This window comes from Ictidomys tridecemlineatus, chromosome 11 (genome assembly GCF_052094955.1).
Source record: "Ictidomys tridecemlineatus isolate mIctTri1 chromosome 11, mIctTri1.hap1, whole genome shotgun sequence".
Classification (NCBI taxonomy): domain Eukaryota; kingdom Metazoa; phylum Chordata; class Mammalia; order Rodentia; family Sciuridae; genus Ictidomys; species Ictidomys tridecemlineatus.
In genome coordinates this window covers 6,785,984-6,810,930 of record NC_135487.1, presented here as the reverse complement: position 1 = coordinate 6,810,930, position 24,947 = coordinate 6,785,984, and the positions used below count along the sequence as shown (strand labels likewise).

The 24,947-nt window shown below is 58.3% G+C and overlaps 1 protein-coding gene across 4 annotated transcripts in view; it reads left to right on the top strand.

The window, feature by feature from the left end:
* Nucleotides 1-24,947, top strand: part of Casz1 (castor zinc finger 1) — a 142,873-nt gene that overhangs the window by 110,989 nt on the left and 6,937 nt on the right. For 3 of the 4 annotated variants that reach the window (XM_078025275.1, XM_078025273.1, XM_078025272.1), the window contains 14 exons: nt 6,111-6,596; nt 9,721-10,555; nt 11,499-11,567; nt 13,091-13,181; nt 13,910-14,074; nt 14,985-15,157; nt 15,305-16,146; nt 18,336-18,471; nt 18,658-18,721; nt 19,877-20,031; nt 20,135-20,257; nt 21,129-21,467; nt 22,927-23,125; nt 23,889-24,060. In XM_078025275.1, the coding sequence (XP_077881401.1) occupies nt 6,111-6,596; nt 9,721-10,555; nt 11,499-11,567; nt 13,091-13,181; nt 13,910-14,074; nt 14,985-15,157; nt 15,305-16,146; nt 18,336-18,471; nt 18,658-18,721; nt 19,877-20,031; nt 20,135-20,257; nt 21,129-21,467; nt 22,927-23,125; nt 23,889-24,060 (3,849 nt within the window). Of the gene's footprint in view, nt 1-4,081; nt 4,104-6,110; nt 6,597-9,720; nt 10,556-11,498; nt 11,568-13,090; nt 13,182-13,909; nt 14,075-14,984; nt 15,158-15,304; nt 16,147-18,335; nt 18,472-18,657; nt 18,722-19,876; nt 20,032-20,134; nt 20,258-21,128; nt 21,468-22,926; nt 23,126-23,888; nt 24,061-24,947 lie in introns of all 4 variants that reach the window. The other variant, XM_078025274.1, reaches the window with a different exon arrangement.

Genomic DNA, 24,947 nt, shown 5'->3' with positions numbered 1-24,947 from the left:
GCCCTTCGTCCTCGCCCGCACCCTCCATTTCTCTATGTGGCAGTCGGTCATCCATCCAGATGGTGCTGCCCTTCAGGGTGCAATAGTTGAGGGCCGGACGAGCATGTAAGGACGGCATGCCCCACTGCAGTGGCCTGCAGCTCCCTGCCTTCTCTTCTTTGGTTCCCCCTTCATGCCAAGTGCCCACCTTGGACATGCAGAAGTGGGGTTCCGTGGAGCTGGTGGAGGCAGAGGCCACAGAGGGAGCAGGGGATCAAGCATCCCTGCCCCAGCCCTGCAGAGCCCCTAGCCTGCAGCAGACAGCTCAGGCACTGGTGGCCAGGCCATGGGAGCCTTGAGACTCCCCCTCAGGCTCCGTGTCCCCTCCACCCCCCGCTGTGGGAGTGCAATTGTGTTTCATCACTGTGACCACACAGAGAATTTCTAGTTTGTGGGCTGCTCTAGATGGGCACGTGTGAACACGATTGTACAGAGATCCCTGAGTGTGTGTGCACATAGGCGTGCACACCGTCTGTGTGCTTTTGCTCGGTGTGTGTATGTTTTAAATCTCCCCTGGGTGGTAACTCTCTTTTTTCTCCTCTTCCTGTTTGGCTGTGACCTGGGGGAGATTGATAGCCAGCCTGTGTGGTGGATGCTAACAGTTCCCCTGATTTATAGAGTTACTTACGCTAAGTGAGGCCACTTAGACGCGTCTGGATAGTAAACCTTTTAACTGGACTAAAAAATCATAATAAATAAATAAACAAAGCGGGGTAAGCTAGGGCCCAGTGGCCAAGCCCCGCCCACTCCCCAGCTTAGAGCCCTTGAGGACCAGGGACCTGCCTGAGATCCCAAGGGGAGCAGTGGCCATTCCTCCCTTCAGAAAAAACTCAGAGGCCCTTCTGTTCTGAGCTGGAGATGGGACCAGGAAGGACCCCCTCTCCCAGGGGGCCTCTCAGGGACAGGTCTTGGTAGGAAATGAGGGAAGGGAACTGCTCGGCTGGAGATGGGCTCTGAGGGGGAACGCATGGGCCTAGCAACCTTCCCTTCTGCTCTTGTGGCACCAGTGCTCCATGTCAGGGAGATGGTCTGGTAGTGACTTTTGAATATTGTTGCCTTGTCTGAACTGCATAGTCCCTGATGTAGGAACCAGGGTGACGTAGGAACCAGGGTGACGCAGGACCCAGGACTGCCTGTCTTGCTCACATCCTAGCCTCAGAATTCAGCCCGAGCCTGGATGGAAGTAGGTGCCCCATGCGTGCCACTGAATGGGGGCTTGTGGTCTGTGAGGTTCCAGTGCTCAAGTGCAGCAGGGTGGGAGCTCCCCTAGGCACCCTGAGACTCCAGGATGGCCACTTAGAAGACCTGGAAGGCACCTTGGAAATCTGAACTTGGTGGGAGCTGGCTCCAGCACTGACGGGATAATTGCCAACCTCATTACCTCTGCTGCCTCACCTGGAAATGGGGACAGGACAGCTGGCCTGCAGGGATGCTGGGGGATCACCCAGGTGACTAAGTGCCCAGCATACTTTCTGGCACAGACAAGGTGCTCAGGAGGCACCAGGTGCCATGTACCTGTAGATGCCATGGGCTAGCTCAGCCACCGGTGTCCGGACAGTGTCTGTGGCCCCCAGAGCTGCCTGGCAGTAGGCAGGCAGAGCCAGGTGCACCCCCACCCCAGGAGACTGGCTCCTGGCCCCTGCCTCCCTTCCTCCTGATATACAGCGGGCATTAGGCCGCCCAAAGGGGATCCTGCATCCTTAGGAAGAAATATGTCCTCATTTTTCTTAAACACCGTTTCCACTGAGTGAAATGTTTAGAAGGGACGCGCAGGGAGAACTTTATTTCCTACCAGGGAGTTCAGAGCCACCAAGCAGAGCCCATAAAGCACCCGGAGCCTGGTAGCTGACAGGCAGCCCAGCCCTGAAACACATTACTCACGGTGGGGAGGGGCTGCCAGGCCTGCCCAGACCCCTGGGACTGCCCCTGCCCTGGCAAGACAAGCAACTTCAAGACCCAGGGCCATGGGCAGTGGGCACCACGCCTCTTCTTCCCTTGAGCCCAGACTGCCTGCAGGAGAGGGCCTGGCCTGACCAGGTGCCGAAGGAGTAGTTCTTCCAGCTTCCCACAGCCCTTTACCTCCCAGGTCAGGAAGACGTGGGGACAAGGGGCCCAGATGCAGCTACAGGCACCCCCCTTTCTCACCCAGAACTGGCAGGAGCCCTGGCCTTCCCTAGCCTGTGCAGGGAGTGATGAGATTCATGCCATAACGGGCCCCTTCTCCCAAGGCCCTCCCTTCATTCGATTTCTGAAGCTGGCTGATTTGAATATTTATAAATATCAGTAAATTATTTATTGTAGCAATCTGCTGCACCATTTTACCCATCGCAGTTAACACTTTAGGGGGCTCTGTGTTATGGGAACAGGAAGTGGGGGTATGGAGGAGATGGGGCGAGGGAGGGAAGGAGCCCCTGCAGGGAGGCTTGGGGCTTCCCAGAGCTTGCCTCGGAGCCTTCATGGGGATGAGGCTGAGCCTCAGCTCCAGGTATCTAAAGCCAGGATTAGCTTCCTCCTCTGTCAAATGGGTTGGCACAGGGCTCAACTGGATCATTTTTGAAGCTTTGGTGAGATTGTGATGGACAGTTAGTTTTCGCTTCTCTCTCCTGCACCTTAGTTGGGTCTGCTCAGCTCAGAGACTGATGGGTAGTGCTTGTTGAGTTTGGAGGCCTGTAGGAAAGCCAAGGGGACCGTTTGCTGGAGCAAGGGAGAGGGCTGCAAGGATGGCCCCAGGCCTCCTGCCTCTCCTTTCCCTCTTCCCTCTTCTGGGCCAGGTGAGAATTCCTTATCTTGGAATCTTGGGCCAGACATGGCACCACATCTGCCTGTCGTTCTCCTCCTGGGCTCAGCTGTCTTTTCCCAGGTCCTTCCTTGCCAGGCCCTGTGCTTTGCCCAAGGAGGCACCTTCTCACCTTGTAGCCCGGCAGCCCTTCCATGAGAGATAGCTTGCCGGGGCCGGTAGCTCCCAGGGGTAGAGCCAGGCTACATGCTCCTGACTCTGACCCAGGGGCCAGACTGTAACCTGAGCTGTGCCTTCTGGGGTTCAGAGCCACTGGGGCCAGGAGCAGAGTAGGTGCTTTGCTGGGCCCACCTCAGCTGCCCCTCCTGCCTCTGTCCCCCCAGTCTGCTGGTCCCTGGGGGAGCAGAACAGGAGTCCCCTTGCCTTCCCACCCTCCTGCCCAAGCCTGCCTCCTGGGCAGTATTGTTCCCAGAGGAAGTGTCCAGTGTAAATAGAGCAGCGGGCAGGCTGGTGGCGGGAAGGAGATGAAAGGGGCAGTGACAGGGCCGGGGACTGATGGCTTCCTTCCATTGAGGCCTGGCCACGCCGTTTATATTTTAGGGAAGAAAGTCAGAGGAATGTTTACATGGACAGGAGTCTGGGGTCAGACCATGGGGGTGGGTAGTCTGGAGGTCCCAGGGCCTTTGATGGAGGGGCCAGCAGCAAGGCCCCACGGGGTGGGCCGGAAGGCACAGGGCAGCAGCTCAGCCCTCAGTTCATACATGCCCTCCTCCTGCCATCCCAGCCTTGCACACATTGGCACTGACAACCATCAGCCCTGCCTCTGCCTCTTGCCCGTGTCCCAGGCCCAGGTGCCGTCTCCACCTCCACCCTTGGGACCAAAGTAGAGTCAGAGGGAGGGCAACATCTGGAATGCAGGTGGGTTGGGTCAGAACAGCAGCTGGAGGGCAGGTGTAGAGGGAGTCAGCAGGAGCAAAGGGGCCTGGGGGCTGGAGGTGGGCCTGGTGCACAGCTGCATCACAGCTGGTGGGGGCCCAGGCTGGGACTGAAGGGGCACATGGCTGAGATGGGGAGAAGGTGGGCTGGGTTGGGTGAGCCGAAGTTCAGGGAGGCTCCAGGATGGGTGGGAGCCCTGGGGGGGGGGGTGTCACTAGCAGCAAGTGCAGCCTTGGGAGCTTCTGCTTCCCTCTTCCTTGGGATAAATATTTATAGATTCATTTGCCGTCTGCCATACACACTTGGCTGCTTACCTCTTGGTAAAAATAGAGCAGGCTCCTCACTCCCGCTCTTTTCTTCCCCGTCCAGGGCAAGGGACAAGGAGGACCAGGTGAGGCTGCTCCCCTTGAGGCTGTTGGAGGAAATGTGGTGTCACAGACCCTGCTGGCCTGCCCAGCAGTTGAACTGGGTGGGGTTGTGATTAGGGGCCCTGAAGCTGAACTTTGAGAGGAACCTAGTGTGCATACATAGGGATTTGGGTGCAAGCAGCACAGACTTGGAGCTGTGGACAAACATGAGTTTGTGGGCATCTGGCTTGGCCAGGGTCCAAGGCCCTGGAGCCAGAGCCACAGGACTGGGAACTGGCTGAGCAGACCTTTCTCTGACAGTCCCCAAGCAAGGCCACACATTCAGCAGCTGGTGATAAGGCAGGATCTGCAGCCACAGGGCATGTATATATCAAGGGACTATTATTTGTGCATAGAAATCAGGTCGACCTGTGGGATGAGGCCCTTGGGCAGACACAGGTGTGGCTTCTTTGTGGGCTCTCCAGGATGTGGATTTCATGGTGGGCTTTTGTTTTGTTTTGGTACCAGGGATTAAACCCAGGAGCGCTTAACCACTGAGCCACATCCCTAGCTCCTTTTTATATTTTATTTAGAGATAGGGTCTCACTGAGTTGCTTGGGACCTTGCTAAAGTTGCTGGTTTTGAACTTGCCATCCTCTTGCCTCAGCCTCCCAAGCTGCCGGGATTTCAGGCACGCACCACCACTCCTGGCTCATGGTGTTTGATCCATGGAGCTAAGGCACAAAGCCCTCCTGCCCCCCAGCCTTCAGACCTATATGAGACATGCCCATTTCCTTGGCTAAGGCCTGGGGGAGCACTCTTTGACAGGGACCTCCCTATGCACAAATCGAGTATGAACTGAGTCTGTCACATGGCCATTGCCTTGTCCCCTGATCCACCATGGGGTGTGGCACATGGCAGTACACTAGATGGATGGACGGCTAGACAGATGTGTGGCGTCATTCGTGCATATGTCCAGCCTTGTAGGCCTTCCTGGCCACCTGCCCTCAGGACCTTCTGTCCCCTGACAAGGTTTGGTTTCTAGCTGCCTATGTGCTGTCACATCAGGAATCAGAAATTAAGCCCTTTAACTGCAGTTTCTGGGCTTTCCATGAGGAACCTAAGCAATCCAAGCCTGTCCCAGCTGGGGCTCCTAGGCTAGACCTTCCCAGGATATAGGAGTGGGCCACAGGAATTGGAGGAGGAGGAGTGTGGTGCTGGGATAAGAGACTGTAGGAGGGGCTGCGAGGATCTCTGTGGAACAGCAATAGGAAATGGCCAGAGGCCCAGTGAGGCTGGAAAGAAGGGCCAGGAAGACCCTCACAGGGCAGGTGACTGAGAAAAAAACAGAGGCTTTTTTTTTGGTGGGGGTGGGGGTGGGGGGCGGTGGTCCTGAGTAGCTGGGAGCCAAGGAGAAGAGCTCTGCTGTCCTGAGAGCAGACACTGGAATTGGTGAGGCCTATGGACTGGGCCTGGCAGAGGTGCTGCCAGGGGATAAGATGCTCAGGTGGGGACAGTGCCATCCAGGTGCTTACTGGGACAGCAGGGTAAAAGGTTGACACAGGCTAGAAGCTGGTTGTCAGCTGACTCCTCCCCAGGGACCTGTGGTGAGGTAGAGCCAGGCCACCAGCAGTGCAGTGCTTCCTTTGCCAGCTACCCTCACCACCAGCCCCTCATCTGCCTGTGCTCGGGGTTCTGAATGACACAAGTCATACCACCTCTCAGGAGCTATTTAGGGCCAAACAAGCCTAGAAAATGCTTCCAGGTACCAGGTGCTAGGAAGAAGACTTGTATTTGAAGAGCCTTTCTTTCATCCATTTTGAACCACCTACTCCATGCCAGGCACTGTGCAGGCTCTGGGGATGGAGTGACTGGCTAGCCCAGCCCTTGAGCTCCCAGTCCAGAGGGGAGATGAGCAATGCTAGGCCACTTCAGGACAGCATGATGGATCTGTGATCACCTGGGGAGACTGACTTGGGGGTACAGGGTCGTTCAGGGGTAGCTGTGCTTGGCATGTGGCCCCTCACCTCTGTGTCCCTCCATCCCTACAGCTGAAGGCACCCGGTGCACTGACCCACCTGCAGGCAAACCGGCCATGGCGGCCAAGCGCAAAGGCGGCCTCAAGCTCAACGCCATCTGTGCCAAGCTGAGTCGCCAAGTGGTGGTGGAGAAGGGAGCAGAGGCTGGCTCCCAGGCGGAGGACAGCCCGCTGAGGCCCCGGGACAAAGAGCGCAGTGGCCCTGAGTCTGGGGTGGCTCGGGCCCCATGCAGTGAAGAAGACAAGAGGCGGGCAGTGATTGAGAAGTGGGTCAATGGGGAGTACAGCGAGGAGCCGGCACCTGCACCCGTGCTGGGGCGGATCACCCGCGAGGGCCTGGAGCTGCCTCCCGAGGGTGTCTACATGGTCCAGCCTCAGGGCTGCAGCGATGAGGAAGACCACGCGGAAGAGCCCTCCAAGGATGGCAGTGTCCCAGAGAAGGACTCAGATGGGGCAGCCTCAAAGGGCGACAGTAGCCCCGGCATCAAGCAAGCTTCAGGTGGGTGTCTGGCCTTTAAGAGGCAGGTGGAGGCTGGGAAAGGGTGCTACACTGTGGGGTGACCCAGGAAGGAAGGTCCACGTGTCCAGGTGCCCACCTGCCTCCTCTTCATTCCTGCCCCAAGCACCAGCATCATGTCCAGTGAGAACTCTGGGGGTGGGGGCAGAGTAAAGGGACTGAGAAGGCAGCTTTCCAGGAGTGTGAGGGGGCAGGGGGGACTGCCCAGCACACAGTGGGTCCTTAAAAAACAACCGGTGGAGGGACAGATGGACGGATGGCCAGACATACAGAGGAATGGACAGATGGTGGGTGGGTGGGAATCAATAGGAATGAGCCTTCTGGGGGACCAGGGTCCCTGACCACCAGTGTGGGGAGCAGTGGTTGTGGTGGGGCAGCAACATGAACCCCGTGAGCTGCCAGCTGCAAGCACTCTCGCTCCGAGAGACTTCTCTGAGGATCCTAGAAAAGGCTTTGCCCCCTGCCTGTGCCCCAGCATTCTCCTTCCCTACGTCACTGCCCCTGGCCCTCCTAGATGGGAACTCAGGCCCGTGAGGCTGGCCAGGCCCAGCCAGAAGATCCCCTTACACCCAGCCACCCCAACATGGTCCTCTCGCTGACCTCTTCCCATGAGATGGCCAAGGCCTGGCTTCTCTAGTGTCCACATGTCCTTGGGACTTAGAGCAGTCTCCAGCTCTTTCTGCTCAGGAGAGGACCAGCCTGGGGTTTACGGCAGGAGAGGGGCCCCCCGCTAGAACTAGGTCTGGCCTTTACTCTCACCCCAGCCTCCTCCCAGGTTGGTGCCTGGAGCTGCACGCCTCCCCTGCCTCTCCCCTGTCCCTGTCCCCCCTGCGGCGAGGGGCGCATCTCCTCCCTGTGCGGGGAGCCCTGCACAGCCACATAATTATGCATATAAGATATAAACAGAGCTGTTTAATTATCCTTCGCCACATCAGTGACAGAGTAATTAACAAACATTGCAAGATCAATGAGGAAGAGTGTGACCTTCAGTTTCCTCTGATAGGAAAGCCCTTGCCGTTGCCAGACACAAGGTGATTGTGCTAGGCCTGAGGAGAGAAAAGGGACAGCAGCCCTTGCTGCTGTCCCTCTGACACTGTCTACACTCGGCTCTGCCCACAGTGGAGGGGCTAGAGGAGGCCTCACCTCCTGAATCCTCCCTTCCTGGGAGAGGAGCTGGAAAGGCAGGAGGCAGAGATCGAACTGCCCTGCGCCTCGTGGCCTGAGCTCTGCTTCCCTCAGCCCCAGGTGGCTAGGGAGCCAGTGGAGCCCCAGCTACCTTCCGTGGCCTTGGCTCCCCAGGCCAACCTCTCTGGGCCTGGGGGTCAGGAATGCAGGGCTCTGGAACTGCCTCTAGGACCCTGCCTGGCCCCCTCCCTGCTCCAAGTTGCCTGCCCTTCAGAGCCTTCGGTTTCCCTGCCATATATAGTGAGGGTTCAGCTGCCTCCAGCTATTTTTAGCCCCTTTCCCTGGTCCCTGAGCCACTGTATCCAGCAGCCAGAGCCCACTCCTCCCAGGCCAGGCCCCCATCCTCTGTGGCTGGTGTTCCAGACTGTGGCTGACCCACCTGCCCTGCCAGGGGAACAGCTGTCTGAGGGTTCCTTGAGTCACTCTGCCCAGCCTGGGTGCCAGGGAGCTGCCTGTGACCCTCTCCTCCTTAGCTAGTGGGCTCCCAGTCCTCCCCAGAAGCTGAGAACACCTCCTTCCTCATTCTGCTGGGTTTTCTCTCCTGCCAGGCCCTGCCTGCTCTGCTCCTTTGGACTCCCTCTGCCCCTTCCATTTGTGCTCAGAGCACCTCAGGCCTGGCAGGTTTGGGTGCGGTTGGGAGGAATCCCCGCTGGCATGCCTTCCTTAAGCTGTACTGTCAGGACCCACAGTCTGGGTCCTGCTACTATGAGTGTGCCCAGGTGGGCAGGCTCAAGCTGAGTAGAGAACACTGTGTCCCCTGGACTGTGTGTCTCACTTGTCAGTATGTGCCCAACCCTGATGGAGGGCGCAACCTGCCGTAAGTGGAAGAATGAGCACCCTCTCACACGTTGGAGACCGCCTGTCTGCCAGGCCGAAAGGCTGTGTGTAGAAGGCACATTAGAAAGGGCCACGTTGGCCTAAGACTTGTCCTGGGGAGCTGGCTGTATCTGCAGAGTTGGGAAAAGCAGCTACGAACGTGAGCTTGTGAGTCCATGTGTGTGAGCACATGTGTGAGTGTGGTGTGTGCATGTGTGTGAGCGTGCATGTGGTGTGAACATGGGGGAGGGGGAGTGTACATGTCACTGTGGGGAGGTCCCTCCAGGGTTCAGTGTGCCTTAGGTGCAGACAGTGGGGAGGATGGATGTGCCCAGCCCAGGCCTGCTACCCTGGGCCTACAGTGCTGGCTGCTCCCACCTGCCCTGGTCCTTGCTCTCCCAGGTGACCCACCTTAGTGTGCTCCGTGTGGTAAATCTTGGCTGGAGGAGGGGCCCTACGTGAGTTTGTGTGGGCACGTTGGCACAGTCCCTGCCCTGCTCAGTTCTGTGGTTGGGGGGAGGCTGGGAAGCCAGGTCATGAGGCATCATGGGGCAAGGCCCTCATCAGCCAACGAGATCCATTTGTGGGGCTCAGGGCAGTTCACCATGCCAGGTTCACCCCAACCCCACCCAGAGCATCTCTCTCAGCTTCTGGGATCTCTCCTGACTGTCCAGTCACCATCCACATCCCTACCTGTCCCTGTGCCTGTAACTACTGCCCCCACCTCCGGAGGCAGGTTGGGATTTGGCCTTCCTTCCAGTAAGATGACTTCTCTTTCATATTAGGCCAAGGCGAGAGAGCGGAGACATTTATGAAACTTTGTTTAATGTACTGAAAAGCCATCGGCCAGAACATTTAGGAAATTGATTTTCCTGGCATTGATGAACTCGTTTTATTTTACCCCAGTATTAATTACTTTTTTTTAAAACAAATTAATTTAAGAGTCGTAAAACCTAACAAGTGGGCCGAATGTCCATAGATCATGTCCTGCTCTGCCCCTCCCCACACAGGCCCCTCTCTGTGGTGGGGGCTCGCAGTGGGGGGCCTCTTGGCCCTTCCCCACCCCCGATTCCTCCCAGAGGTGACCACCCCCTCCTCCTTGTAGGAGAGGCCTCCTCGCTAAGGGACTATGCGGCCTCCACCATGACGGAGTTCCTGGGCATGTTTGGCTATGATGACCAGAACACGAGGGATGAACTGGCCAGGAAGATTAGCTTTGAGAAGCTGCATGCGGGCTCCCCCGCTGAGGCGACCCCCTCTTCCATGTTACCCACCTCTGAGGAAAGCCTCAGCAAGCGGGCGCGCTTCTCCAAGTATGAGGAGTACATCCGCAAGCTCAAGGCCGGCGAGCAGCTCTCCTGGCCAGCCCATGGCACCAAGGCTGAGGAGCGGGCAGGCAAGGAGATGGTGGGCCCTCTGCCCGGCCTGCGGCTGCCCAGCAACACCACCCACCTGGAGACCAAGGCCACCATCTTGCCCCTGCCATCACACAGCAGTGTCCAAATGCAGAACCTGGTGGCCCGGGCCTCCAAGTATGATTTTTTCATTCAAAAACTGAAGACCAGTGAGAACCTGCGCCCTCAGAATGGGAGTGCCTACAAGAAGCCGTCCAAGTATGACCTGGAGAACGTCAAGTACCTGCACCTCTTCAAACCCGGGGAGGGCAGCCCCGACATGGGCGGGGCCATCGCCTTCAAGACAGGCAAGGTGGGGCGCCCCTCCAAGTATGACGTCCGGGGCATCCAGAAGCCAGGCCCCGCCAAGGTTCCGCCCACCCCCAGCCTGGCTCCTGCACCCCTCGCCAGTGTGCCCACTGCTCCCAGTGCCCCCGGGCCGGGGCCCGAGCCACCTGCCTCCCTGTCCTTCAATACTCCCGAGTACCTGAAGTCTACCTTCTCCAAAACAGACTCCATCACCACGGGGACCGTCTCCACTGTCAAGTAAGGCACTCCCCATCCCACTGCACCCCAAGCCCTGAGGCAGGACACCCATTTGTACGCCCAGACCCGGGCTCAGTCGACTCTCATGCTCATGCTCACACACGCAGCGTGCTCACTCACTGCGTGCTCACTCCGGGGGCCCTTCCAGCTCGTGCACGGTTCCTGGCCCTGCACCTCCACCCCTTGCTGCAGAGCCTCACATGCTCACACAGCAGGCGCTGGTGTGCACTGCGTACCTGCTGACGTGAGTGCCAGCGAGTGCCATAACCCCTGGTTGCCACCACTGGCTTCCTTTGCCTGCTGCCACTAGAGCTGTGGTCGGCTGAGAAAGCCCCATCTGGGGGTGAGGCTGCTGGGGTTTCTGCAGTGGCCCTGGTGCCTGGGTTCAGAGCCTGGGTCTTGGAGGAGGCAGAAAGAAGAAGGCCTTTTCAGCCTTAATTCAGGGACAGGGCACTGGCCCTGCCAGTAATATGGTGGGGGCCTGAGGCAGAACAAGACCCATCCCAAAGCCCTTATCTGCACTCCACCCTGGTGGCTGTGAACCCAGGCAGATGCAGGCAGTGCCCCCTGACTTGAGGCTGATGTGCTGCCCTTCCTTCCCCTTTTCCTCCCTGGGATTCCTGATGCTTCTCAGCCCTCACCTTTTGATTCTCCCTCTGTGCCGGGGGTCAGGCCCTGGCTCCAGGGACCTTCCACCCAGACAGACTCTAGGCCTAGCTGGGCCTGAGGTGCAGACCTCCGGCCCTGCCTGCCTGGGGTGGCCCAGCCCTCCTTAGCTGGGCTAATTGAACCTCTGCCAGGCTTCTGCCAAGGGACTTTCTTAGTCCTACCCGTGTGCCTCGGAACTCTCAGCCAAGGCAAGAAAGGCGAGAGCCAGGGCAGGGAGCTCCCCACCAGCTCTTGGGCCTGCGGCTGATCGGCTGTGTCCCGTGTGTCTCACCAGGAACGGATTGCCCACAGATAAACCAGCTGTCACCGAAGATGTAAACATTTACCAGAAATATATTGCCAGGTAGGCCCCTGGGGAGGAGACTATGTGGAGAGAAGGTGGGGGGCCAGGAATGCCCAGGGACTGTGGGACCATCCCTGCTCTCCTTTACCACTAGGGCCAAGACTGTCTCCTCCCAGCCTCCACCTGCTTCTTTCCCTAAACTCCCCATGGAAGCTGTCCCAGGAGCCCAGCTCAGACCTGCCTCTTTGCTGTGGTCCAGGCCACATGATCCTTAAGCAGCTTCTACCTCCAGGGCCAGGGTGTGAGAAGGAGCCCACAGCAAGGCTCAGCCATAGATGAGTTCAGGGTCCCCCTCCACAGCTGGCCTCCGTCAGGCCTTCACTGTGGACCCCAGGTGGAATGCAGACCACCATAATTGTCAGTTTCGGGCAGGGGTGTGGCTCCCTGGGCTGCCCAGGTAAGGCCTCACACCACCTGACTCCAGATCCATCCCCTCCATCCCAAAGGCAGCGGGATTGGCAGCAAATTCCCCTCCATCAGGCCCTCACAGTTGCTGCCTGGTGAGGTGGCACATGGTGGGGGCTGTGCCCTGGTGGCATCGTTCTGGGCTCTTCCAGGTCCCTCCCATCCTCTCTGCCTCTCCTGTCCCAGTGTCTTTCCCCCTTTGCTCTCTTTGGTCTTCTCTTTATTACTGTTGCTATCATTATTATTAGTGCCTCAGCAGATGGCCCTGTTGGCAACTTCAGCTTAAATATTTATTTGCAAGTGGTCCCCCCATACATGGCATGGGTTTCTCTCCCCTCCTGCAATCACGTCATCCACAGAGGGGCACAGGCAGGCCGAGGAAACATCTTCCCTGCCGCTGTCATGGTTTGCTCTCCCAGGGCTGGCCCTCACCAAGGCTGTAAGAGCCACACCCGGCAGTGTCAGGTCTGGAGAGCGACTGGGGTTTCCTGGAGGCAGGCAGCATGCAGGCAGCACGGGGCTCCTAGCTGTGCACTTGGCTGGAGAGCGAGCTCCCTGCCACAGGAAGCCAAACAGATGCTGTGCTTTAAAAATTCATAACTCTGGACTATTTCAAGTGTCAGGAAAAGCCCAGAACAGAGAGAGCCCTTTAACACCTCTCAGCAACAGAGCCCCAGTTCACCAGCCAGGGCCTCCTCCCTGGACAGAGCTGGGCATAGTGTCGGTCAGGCAGCTAACTGTAGGAAAGGCAGTTGTGGGGACTTCAGGTCTCCTCCTCACCTCCCTGGTCTGTGTCTACTCTGGCTGTGGCTTGTGGCCTGCCCTAGCTTCTTCCTCCCCATCTGGGTGCCAGGCCTCTACCTCACCTGGCACTCACTACCTGGAAGATGCAGCTTGAGGAACCTGGGATTCCTGACAGGCCTAGCCACTGGCCCTGGCATTCCCAAACCTCTTCCACTTCACCACTGTCCCCCATATCCCCAACCAGGCCCACAGAAACCCAGTAGCACATCTCTAGAACCTGGGCAGAGATGGCTGCTCAGGTTTTAGGCCCTGGAGGAGTCCTCATGGGGCCTGGCACCCAGAAAGGGGCCTGACCCGACCCCTCTTCTCTTCAGGTTTTCAGGCAGTCAGCACTGTGGCCACATCCACTGTGCCTACCAGTACCGAGAGCACTACCACTGCCTGGACCCGGAGTGCAACTACCAGGTACGAGATGCACCACTGCACAGCACAGCGGCTCTGGCTAGAAGTGAGGCAGCAGGTGCTTAGTACTCCATGGGTCACCTGAACTTAACTAGGGTGGGCAGAGAGTATGGACCCACTGCCAGCCTGTGCCACTAGTAGGTTCTGCAGCCATTGGCATCCTGGTGGTGATGATGCCCATGCAGCTTCGCTGGGAATCCAGTGTGGACCAAGGCCCATTCCAGGCGGCCTGTGTACCATAGCTAGCTAACTCTTCACGGGGCCTTCTAAGGTTGGCATCACTGCCCCACTTCAAAATGGAAATTGAGGTTCAGATAGAATGCCATTATGTAAAGGCCACGACCTGCAAATGCAGAACCATCAAAGAGGTGGCATTGACAGTGTGCATAGGCTGCTCCTTCGGTCTCACCTGGCTTTGCTCACAGGTGCATTGGGCAGAATGTACTGTCACCTGTCAGAGCCCTTGCCCTCAGGGATCACCCTGTTCATCCTCTGCTTGGGCTGTGGCTGTTGGGAGGCTGGGGAGAGGCCAGGGGAGGGTCTATGGTTTCTGGCTTGTTGGAATCCCTGCTGCTGAGGGAATTGGCTGGGCAGTCTGTGCTGTCCTGACCACAGGCGGGGTTAGGTTTACGAGGTGACCTGAGGACCCTGAGGCCGGCCCCCTGGTCCAGGCTTTCTTGGCACACGGGTGGGGATGAGGGCTCCTGCCAGCTTGATACTCTTCCTGGCAGAGGTTCACGAGTAAGCAGGACGTGATCCGGCACTACAACATGCACAAGAAGCGGGACAACTCCCTGCAGCACGGCTTCATGCGCTTCAGCCCCCTGGACGACTGCAGCGTCTACTATCACGGCTGCCACCTCAACGGGAAGAGCACCCACTACCACTGCATGCAGGTGCCCGCCTCCCCGTCCTCGCCCTGAAGCCCCCCACCACAGCAGCCATGGGCAGGGTCTCTGGGTGCAGGGTGGAGGTAGCTGGTGAGCCAAGAGCCACTGGGCATGCTGAGGGAGGCTCTGGGGGAGTAGGGAGCAGAGTCTGGTGGCCGAGGCGGGGCCTTCCCCGTGGCCATACTTGGTGTGGGGGAAATTCAGTGAGCTGTTTATACAGACCGACATTTTTCAGGCTTTAACACCAAGAGCGGCATTGCAAATGATTCCTGAGGAGGTTTTTGTTTAATTCTTTGTTTTAATGCCACACTGAGTCTGGGCTTTTTCAAGGTGTCAGGCCCAGGAGGAGCGACTTTGGGTTGCAAATAGCAGCCTCCTTGCCTCCCCCATATTTGTCAAGGGTTGTTATGGCCTCTGGGGAACAACCTGGGTGTGAGGAGGGGGGCCACCCTGGGCCTGAGACGGTGCAGGCACTGGCACAGGCCAGCCTTCGAGGGTGCTCAGAGGCCACTGGTTTTTACTCAATATGGCAACATTGTCTGCCTGGCCCAGTGCGGGGGGAGGGGCCGTGCCCAGAAATCATCCACTAAGCAAGTCCCTGAGCTAAGGTGACCTCCAGGACACAGCCCCTGTCAACTCTGGGGACTGCAGAGGTAGGGCCACAGATGGGGATATAAAACCCAGCCCCTGAAGATCGTGGCTCCTTCTTCTGGGCCCGAAGCCTCGTGGTCTGAAGACAGCCTGGCCCTCGGGCAGGTTCCAGGTGCTGCCTGCGGGGGTGGGGGTGGTTGGAGGCTTTAGGCCTCGGCCCAGGCACACCTGGGGAGTCTGAGGATAGAGGTGTCAGCTGTCCCGAGAGGAGACCTCGGCCCAGCTGTGCCAGGACTCAGATGGCTGCCCGCCGTCCTGGCTGCAGGTGGGCTGCAACAAGGTGTACACGAGCACGTCCGACGTGATGACCCACGAGAACTTCCACAAGAAGAACACCCAGCTCATCAACGATGGCTTCCAGCGCTTCCGAGCCACCGAGGACTGCGGCACGGCGGACTGCCAGTTCTACGGACAGAAGACCACGCACTTCCACTGCAGGTGAGCCAGCCGGCCACCGGCGCCCCAGGCTGGAGGAGGGGCAGGGGATAGCTTGCTTAAGGCCCTGGTTTGGTATCCAGACTGAGTTTTCTGTCACGGGGACTGCCCCCTGAGTGCCCCATGACAGACCCCCAATGTCCCATCCAGGCGTCCTGGCTGCACGTTCACCTTCAAGAACAAGTGTGACATCGAGAAGCACAAGAGCTATCACATCAAGGACGACGCCTACGCCAAGGACGGGTTCAAGAAGTTCTACAAGTACGAGGAGTGCAGGTACGAGGGCTGCGTGTACAGCAAGGCCACCAACCACTTCCACTGCATCCGCGCCGGCTGCGGCTTCACCTTCACCTCCACCAGCCAGATGACCTCGCACAAGCGCAAGCACGAGCGCCGCCACGTCCGCTCCTCGGGCGTGCTGGGGCTGCCACCCTCGCTGCTGGGCGCCAAGGACACGGAGCCCGAGGAGTCCAGCAACGACGACCTGGTGGACTTCTCTGCCCTGAGCAGCAAGAACTCCAGCCTGAGCGCCTCCCCCACCAGCCAACAGTCCTCTGCGTCCCTGGCCACTGCCGCTGCCACCACCGAGGGCACGCCCAGTGCCACCAAGCCTCCTAGCAGCAAGATCCAGGGGCTGATGCCCCAGGGCCTGCCAGGCTCCATCCCCCTGGCACTGGCCCTCTCCAACTCGGGCCTGCCCACCACCGCACCCTACTTCCCCCTTCTTCCTGGCCGTGGGAGCACCTCCCTGCCTGTGGGTGCCCCTGGCCTCCTGGGTGCCATGTCATCTGGGGCAGCAGCCTCAGCAACCCCCGACACACCTACCTTGGTGGCTTCGGGAGCTGGAGATTCGGCCCTGGTGACTGCCACCTCTGTCCCGGTGCCCCCTGCCTCCATCATGGAGAGAATCTCTGCGAGCAAGGGCCTCATCTCACCCATGATGGCCAGATTGGCCGCAGCTGCCCTCAAGCCCTCTGCCACCTTTGACCCAGGTGAGCAGGCCAGGCCCTGCCCAGGAAGCAAGCACCTTCTGGGTCCCAGAGGCTCCGTCCCGGCACTCCTGCTGCAGAGCAGAGTAGGGTGGTGCGGGGGAGCCGTCTGTCTGATCTCCACCCTCCAGTCTTGCACCAAGCAGTGCCCCCTCTCTGCCTGGTCTCTGCCTCCCTCCTGTGTATTTCCCCCTCAGAGCCCCACCTGGGCCCCTGCCCAGGGAGTTCTCGCCTGTTTCTCCTGAGGCGGGAACCTCCCTCCTGGGCTCCTCTGCATTCTGTTGGCTCGCTGTGTTCTCACCTCCCACATCACAGATGAGTCCCTGAGGAGAGCTGTCCCTGGCCCCCTTCTCCTCTTGAGTCTCCTGCAGATGACCTGGAGGGGGACAGGTCCAACACAGTGGCAGGGTGACTGCACCTCATACCTGGACAGCCCTCTAGGCCGAGGGACACCTCTGCAGCTTTCCCCCAGCAGAACTTACGTGGGGAAAACCCACCCTACGCTCTTCAGCTTGGCAGCCACTAGCCAGGTGGCTGTGGAGTGCCCAGCTGGTCAGAGTGAAGAGGCACTGGGTTGCAGTGTGATTCATCTAAGCAGGCGCACTGGCCAGTGCTCCCTGATGGACAGTGTGGCCTGGGGCCAAGAGTGGCTTCTTCTGGTCTGGCACTGGCTTGCTTCAGGGTGGCCCCCTCCTTCCTCCTTTGCTTGCTTCCTTCTTTCTCCTGGTTTCCCTGGCTCCTCTCCCCTTGCTTCCCCATCTGGGAATTTGTCTTAGTTGAGCCCTTGAGAAGTGTTCGGCTCCATCCAGGAGGTGGCTCATTCATTCACTCAACAACCCTTGGTGCTTGCTGGGTGCCTGCCTAGGGCTACCACTGAGTGGGTGCTGGGGACACACAGGCAGGAGGAAGTGGAAGCCAGCCCCGTCCTGTGGTGCTGATGGAGCAGTGGGGTGGCCCGTCCCCATCACACAGCTGAAAGTGACAAAGTTGAGACGGTCCTCAGCACCTTGGCTGCCAGGTCCAGATACTCTGCTCCCATTTGAGACCATCTTGGAACCGGCCAGGACAGACAGAGGGTCCCTTCGTCCCAGCTTGGGGCTCTGCCCATACCTCCTTGAGAGTTGCAGCCCTGGAGGATAGGGAGCCAGGCCGGTTTTCCTGTGACTGGGGATAAATGACTTCAGGAGCTGCGGGGGTGTGGACTCCTGAGGGCTGAGAACCCTTTCAGGTCCCTGGTGGGGCACTCAGATCCCAGGGGGCAGTTTGGAGGCCCCACCTTCCACTCCCTGGCCACACCCCCAACCAAGAACTGAGCCCTCCAAGGCCACCCTGGGCTCAGTGGCCAAGCTGTCAAGTACTTTCTTTTTCCTACAAAAGTCTCCTTCCCCTCCCCCGCAAAAGAAAGGTCAGGCGCAGGGGAGGGAGCCATTTTCCTGTATTTTTAATAAAATGCCACTTGCAGTCTGAAGCAGTCCTGTCAGCTGTAGCGCCTTGGGGCAGATTAATATTTCAGTCACTTGGGGATTGTGGAGCTGGGCCCAGTGGACACCTTCCTGTCAGCTTCTTTTGCCCCTGATCTGCTCGGCTTCCTACGGCCTCTTCCCACCCAGCTCCCCCTCAGACCCATCCTGGCCAGGCCTTGAGCCCCTGCCCTGGACAGCTTGACGGGCGAGGTCACACAGTTTGCTGATTGGCCGTCAGCTCGGTAGCCCTGACACAGCAGATGCCCTCTCTGGGCATGCTCAGTGCAGGCAGGCTGTCTCCCCGGCAACAGCAGGCCAGGGACCAAGGAGGGGCTGCTCTGTCCAGATCTGCCACTTTCCCTCAGCATTAACAGAGTCTTTAATAAAAGCTTAAACGGCAGCCCCACAAATCGACTGTGACAGTTGGTGAGGAAAACGAAGGGCCCCTGCACCCGCCCCAGCCCCCTCCTCAGCCTCCCGCCCTTCTCCAGGAGGCCCTGAGCCAGGCCAACTTTGACATAATTTTGCAATAATTATCACTTGAAGAATTGCCACACAGGGGTAAGCGTCTCAAGCGATCGCGTCAGCAGGGAGAACCGCTGACCAGCAGTGAGGCCTCCCCAGACCCCTGGCCTACCAGGCTACTGCCCTCCTTTTGTGGGGAATAGGGTTTGTGCCCGTGTGAATCCTGGGCCCCTCTGACCCCATCTTCCCTCCCCTCTCCTGCAGGAAGCGGGCAGCAGGCCACCCCTGCCAGGTTCCCTCCAGCCCAGGTAAAGCTGGAGCCGGGTGAGAGCGCTGGCACCCCAGGCCCCCTTGAGGCCTCCCAAGACCGCAGTCTAGACCTGACTGTAAAGGAATCCAGGTGAGGTGCTGCTGGAGAGAGAAGCCCTTGATAAGCACCCTGGGCTGGACCCTGGGGTTCAGCTCGCCCTCCTGTCCAAGCCCACCTCCTGCCAGGCAGCCGCAGCAGGCAGGGCTGGGGGCGGGTAGGCTCTGGGTTGGTCCCACGGACGTCGGAGCTGAAAGCCCCTTGGTTTGTGTGTTCTAGTAATGAATCAGATGGCCACGCAGCCCCGGCAAATTCATCTCTTTTATCCTCGCTTATGAATAAGGTAAGAACCATCCATCACACGCCTCCTGCTCCCCCACCCCAAGAAATTAAAGCTGTGCTGGGGGGTGGGGGGATGTGTTTGTTTTTTAATGTTTTCCCTCTAATAAGATGAGTTTGTACCATTTAAATTTTGAGGCCATTTTTCATCGAATATAATTTCAGAGCCACTGCTTACAAATTAATTTAATGAACTGGCTGAAGAAATATATTCCAGCCTCTGACACCTTTTTTTTCCCTTCAGATGGAGGGCTCCAAAAGCTTTTCCGGAGCCCTCTAACTTCTCTCACCCTTAGTTATTAATGTTATTTATTTATTTTATATATTTTTTGTTTGTTTAAAAAGGGGTCAGGGAGGGGGGACTAAAGTGGGAGCAGCATCAATTTCCACTTTTCGGGTTGAGTAATGGTCTCGGACGCCTTCCGGAGAGGTCGCTCTGGAATATTTATTTTAAATAATGCAGGGTCTTTGTAAATTATACATCATCTCAAATATATTTTTCCCCTTCACATGATAAACTTGACTGCAGCAAGATTAATTTGGTTACTGTACACAGTGATGGGGCTGAAGAGGGAGCTGGCCCAGGCTGGACCTTGTGGGGTGGGTCCCAGCTGGGCACTTGGCAGGCAGGAGCCTGCTACCTCCTCTCCTCTCCTGCTTGCTCTCACTCCTCTGGCCACTGCCCACTGCACGCCTTCTTCCTTCCTGGGGAGCCTGTGGGCTGACCCCCCTCCCCAGCAGCGAGCCTGTCTGCTCTCACCCCATGAGTCTCCCTCCCTCCCCACACCTCCTTTGTGCGCCTTCTCTGGTTCTCAAGGAATTCATAGGGGTTCCCCCCATCCCTCCTCCTCCTGCACTTCCTTTGAAAAACCTTCTGGCAGGAAAATAACCAGGGAGCCACGAAGTCTGGGGAAGATGGGCCACAGTGTGCACCCTGAGTGGCGGCCTCAGCGGGAGCAGCGCTCCAGCAGCACAGGATTGCTTGGAGAGGCCCTGCGCCTTCAGGCCAGGCCCCCAGCTGTCCAGGCAGGGCCTTTCTCTAGCTGCAGCCCAGGGGGGCCACAGATTCCCTCCTCCCTGCCCGGAGTGCTCTGGTGGTCACAGAGCAGCGTGTCTGTCCTGAGGCTCCCAGAGCCGAGCTTGGCCTCTGTCTTCACAGATGTCTCAGGGCAACCCCAGCCTCGGTAGCCTGCTAAGCATCAAGACAGAAGCAGAGGGGAGCCCCGCCGCGGAGTCCTCGCCCTTCCTGGGCAAGGCTGCAAAGGCTGTGGTTCAGGAGAAGCTCTCAGAGCCCTGGAGAGGGTACCTACGCAGGTGAGGAGCTGCCCGAGAGCAGGGAGGGAGGGAGGGCTGGCGGTGGCCCCAGCAGCAGCCCCTCTCTAACTGGAGCCTCCTCCCTGCTGGCTCATGTGGCTAGGTTTGGTACCAAGGACTTCTGCGACGCCCAGTGTGACTTCCTCCACAAGGCACACTTCCACTGCGTGGTGGAGGAGTGTGGTGCACTCTTCAGCACCCTGGACGGGGCCATCAAGCATGCAAAGTGAGTGGGGACCTGGGGGCCCTGTCATCTCTCGCTCAGGGCTCTGTGGGGCTGGATACCACACAGCCCGTTGCAATTCCCACCAGACCACAGAGCGGCTGGCTCCTCAGGAGGGAAGTGCCCAAAGGAGGATGGGCTTCCGGTCTTCCTTCCACACACTTAGCCCCCAGCCAGCTGTGTCCAGAGAGCCCTGCCTGGGCCCCACCGGATACCCTAGCGCCAGCTGCTCCCAAGCCAGGACCCGTGGAGCTGGCAGCATGCCCTAGGTGCCCCTGCAGAGTGGCCAGAGACTCAGTGTGGACCCACAGTAGAGACTCAGGGCAAAGGCCTTTCCCATTCCACTGTGACATCTTGAGTCCCTTTGACCCAGAACAGCAAAATGAATCTGTGAATGCCATGGAGTTTAAAAGCAGCGAGCCCGGCCACTACTTGTAACTGACTCAAAACCTGTAAGCCTTCCAGACAGATCTCTGTGCCCTGAGCCCCACCCCAGGCCTTTCTCACCACGTGGGCATCTTGTCCCAGCCGCTGGCCCTGCACAGGAGCCTACTGAATAGTCAGAGCAGGTTTCGTGAGGCAGGGCTACTCTCACACATACCCAGGGAGGCTACCGCCTGGACAGAGGCAGGGCACAGGTAGGAAGTCAGAGTTAGGGCCAAGCCCAGAGCCAGGGCGCAGCAGTTGTTCTGAGGCTTCCTGTCTTGGCGGGATCACGGAGAGCTTGCTGAGCATGAGGTCCCTGTGCTGGGCCCTGGTCTTGCGATGGGGTCACACCACGCCTGCAGCTCCTGTGCACCGGCAGCCAGGGAGGGGCTGGGCTGCAGCGGCCTCTTAGCTCCCCACCTGACGTGACCTCTCCTGCCCATTCCAGCTTCCACTTCCGGACGGAGGGCGGAACAGTGAAAGGAAGCTCAGAGGCTTCCTTCCCGGCCTCTGTTGCTGAGACCAAACCTTCCTTGGCACCCTCACCCCCTCCGGCACCTCCTGGCACCACAGTCCCGGGGACCTGTCTGGAGGGACCTGCTCCCAGCCCGGCCTCGGTGCCCTCCACCCCCACCCTGCTCGCCTGGAAGCAGCTGGCTTCCACCATACCCCAGATGCCTCAGATTCCCGCATCAGTGCCTCACCTGCCCGCCTCACCCTTGGCGACGACTTCTCTAGAGAATGCCAAGCCCCAGGTCAAACCCGGATTCCTCCAGTTCCAGGAGAAGTGAGTCCCTCCATGAGCCGGGCGCCCCATCCCCCAGCGTCTTGGGAGTGGGTGTGGCAAGGGCAGGAGGAGGCCCTGTTCCTCACCGTGCAGAGTTAACACTGGATGTCCCCACCCTCTGGGAAACGGCCTCTGGGCCACATCCTTCTAGCCAAAGATGCTGTGCTTGCGCCACCTCTCTGCCCATCCCAAGCAGCCAGCCGGTGGCAGGTAGCAGCAGTGGTCCCCAGGACCAGTTGGGATGGGCTGAGAGTGGATTCGCAGGTCTCCTGGCCCAACAGGGAGGGTCTCCCTCGCTGGCCTCTTCAGTGGCTCGAACCTGCTGAGATTGCAGGGCCGGGGAAGTCACAGGTGGGTGTGATGGGCTAGGCCCCTCCCAGGCCTGCACCCCCTGCATAGTGGCCTGAGTCTCGGGTGGAAGGGACCTTTCTCACTGAATGGTGGTGGCTCCTTGCGGCGAGAACGGTGACTTTGTATCGTAATGTGTGCGGCTTCCTGTTCTCAATAAAAGTAATAAATTGGATTATTTATACCGCCTGAGTGGCAACTGTCCTCCCTCTCTGAGCACCTGGGGCTGGGCCCGTGATTTGGAAGGGGACAGACTCCTCTCCGTCCCTCCCCCTCGCCCCCCCAGAAGTGGTGCCCTCCTAGTTTCCTGGTTGCTGTCAGAGCCCCCACCAGGGCTGCGCTCCTTGGCCAGTGCAGTGTTGCCTGCCAGTCAAAAGCTAGAGCCCCTCGTCCTCCCATAGCCCCCTGCAGCATGGGAAGCAGGGCTCCCAGGTAGGGGCCCGCTCCACTCCTCTGCCCTCCCAAGCAGGCCAGCCATAGGGGATGGCCCAGTACTCCCCGCCCATGCCCACCCATCATCCCTTACCACTCCCCTGGCTCCTAGGTCTCTGAGCAGGTGGGTATCATAGGCCTCAGCTGATCCTAGGGAGTGCCATCAGCTGTGAGCCTCAGCAGGCCCTGACACACGTTCCCACTTACTGAGGTCCTTGGTAGCAGCACTCCTGGTAGGGCCACCCACCCATCTGCAGCCTGTCAGTCAACCACATCCAAATCAGTGCCATGCCATGCCAGCCAGGCCCTTGATGGCATCCTGCCAGGGCTGGCAGCACCATCCCTTATTTTCATTTCCAAGAAGTTATTGCAGCCATCCTTATCTATAATCCCGAGGTGTGGCCGTGGAAACTACGTGTCCCAGCATGCAACGCTCTGGGCACCCTGCATATTGCAATCCCTGTGCACCAGGCAGAACTCCTAAAAGGAGGCTGGGATGCATGCTGGGATCTGTAGTCTCTGGTTGAATCGTCCTGCTAAGCAGGAGGGCAATCTGGGGACATTTCTCTTGATTGTACCACTGGTGACAGAGGAGTGAACCCCAACACAGCACAGTCAGGACACCAGCAGGGAGGGCTTGGGAACACCAATGACCTTCTGGGCTGTGGTTTCCTTGCAGCGACCCTTGCCTCGCGACAGACTGCAAGTACGCCAACAAGTTCCACTTCCACTGCCTCTTTGGGAACTGCAAGTATGTCTGCAAGACCTCCGGCAAGGCTGAGTCTCACTGCCTGGACCACATCAACCCCAACAACAGCCTGGTGAACGTGCGAGACCAGTTTGCTTACTACTCCCTGCAGTGTCTCTGTCCCAACCAGGTCAGCACAGCGGGCGGCCCAGCTGTGGGGGCAGGGGAGCCACAGGGCCTGGGACCAGTTCCTCCTGGCAGAGACTCTGCTTTTTGCACCCTTTTTAAGTTGGCTTCCACCAGACCCTGGAAAGGACACTGTCTGCCCCTAGGCCCCTGGAGGCCCCTGGGCTGGGGTCCAGATTGGTACTAAGTTAGTAAGGTCTATTATTTTAGTCCTAACCCCCAGTGGCAACTAAACACTATGCTGATGCTGTGTACTTAAGATCATTCATACCCATCTTGAAATTGGCTATTTCCCTTTTCTCCAGATGCATAAAATTTCTAAATTGGCCCATTGGATAGATAAAGAGAACTGTCCATGCCCAGACAGAAAGAGCAGATAAAATTCACTTTAAAGGCCTATCCCCAAGATAGGGGCTACCTGAGGACTCAGAGCAGAGGTCTGAGTGTGTAGAAAAGACTGGCTGGATAGATTAGTGGTGCCTACCTAGGTAGGTCCAGCTATGAAGGGAAGATGACTGGGATAGATTAATGATGTCTGCTCTGGGTGGCATTGAAGGATGGCAAAATAACTAAATAGGACGTTTAGTGAAATGACCGAAAGGACATGCTGCTGTTTGGCATGTGAAAGTTCTTTACAAGATTGCATTTTCTGATTCTGGGTGTGGAAGAACACAGGTGCCAAGGGCCTGCCACAGCCCAGAGTCCCAGTTCAGGCAGCAGCCCACACAAGTCCCCACGTGTCCTGATCTTCCCGTGCTTCCCTGCAGCACTGTGAGTTCCGAATGCGTGGACACTACCACTGCCTGCGGACTGGCTGCTACTTCGTCACCAACATCACCACCAAGCTGCCCTGGCACATAAAGAAGCATGAGAAAGCTGAGCGGCGGGCAGCCAACGGATTCAAATACTTCACCAAGCGCGAGGAGTGCGGCAGGCTAGGTACTAAGCCAGGGTGGGTAGGGACTTCTAGCAGGTACAGGCCAGTTGTCAAATTCACAAGGTGTCAAACCTAAAACATCCCAGGGAAGAGGACGAGAGTCACTCTGGCCTCCTCCATGCAAGCAGGATGCTGGAGCCTCACTGAGCCTCAGGGCTCAGCTTGATTCTCCCCTTTCCAGAGGGCAGGCAGGTGAGCTTCTCAGGGGTTTGGAAATCACTCGCCCTGGGTTGCTTTCCATAGCTTCAACTGTAGGGTTTTGTTTAAAATATGCCATTGTTTGTTCGTTCATTCAGCAGTAATTTACTGAAAAACACCTGTGTGCCAGAGCTATTGCAGGGACACGGGAGTGGTGACAGTGGCAGCAGCTAAGAATTTTTGAGTGTCTGGTATGTGCTGGCATTGGACTTGGTGCTGGAAACCTGGCGAAGATGTGTGGGCTCAGCTGGAGAATCTGATTGGCAGGATACTCAGGAAGGAGGTAGCCATGGGTCTGGGAAGAAGAGGTCACCCGCAGCCCTGAGCTTGGTGACAGATGCTGAGATCTGAGCCCCACAGGGAACAGGGCCTCCTTCTGGGGATGCCCAATGGGATTGGGGCTCTAGGGCCAGCAGGCAGAGAGCAAAGCCCACCCTCCTGCCTCAGGATGGAGCCCCGTGTTCATAGGCCTGTCGATGATGGGAATCATCGGGAAGAGACTGGGATGGGAATCTCCCTGGGAATAGACTGGAAGCTGAAGGAAAGGCAGGAGAAGGTGTCAGCATGGACACCTGGGCTGCAGGCTGCAGGCCAGGCTGGCTGTGGCCTGTGGTCATGGTTTCAGGGGCTGGTGGCAGAGGGAGGCTGCAGGCAGGCCCTTCCACAGAGGAAGGGCAAGATACTCATCAAC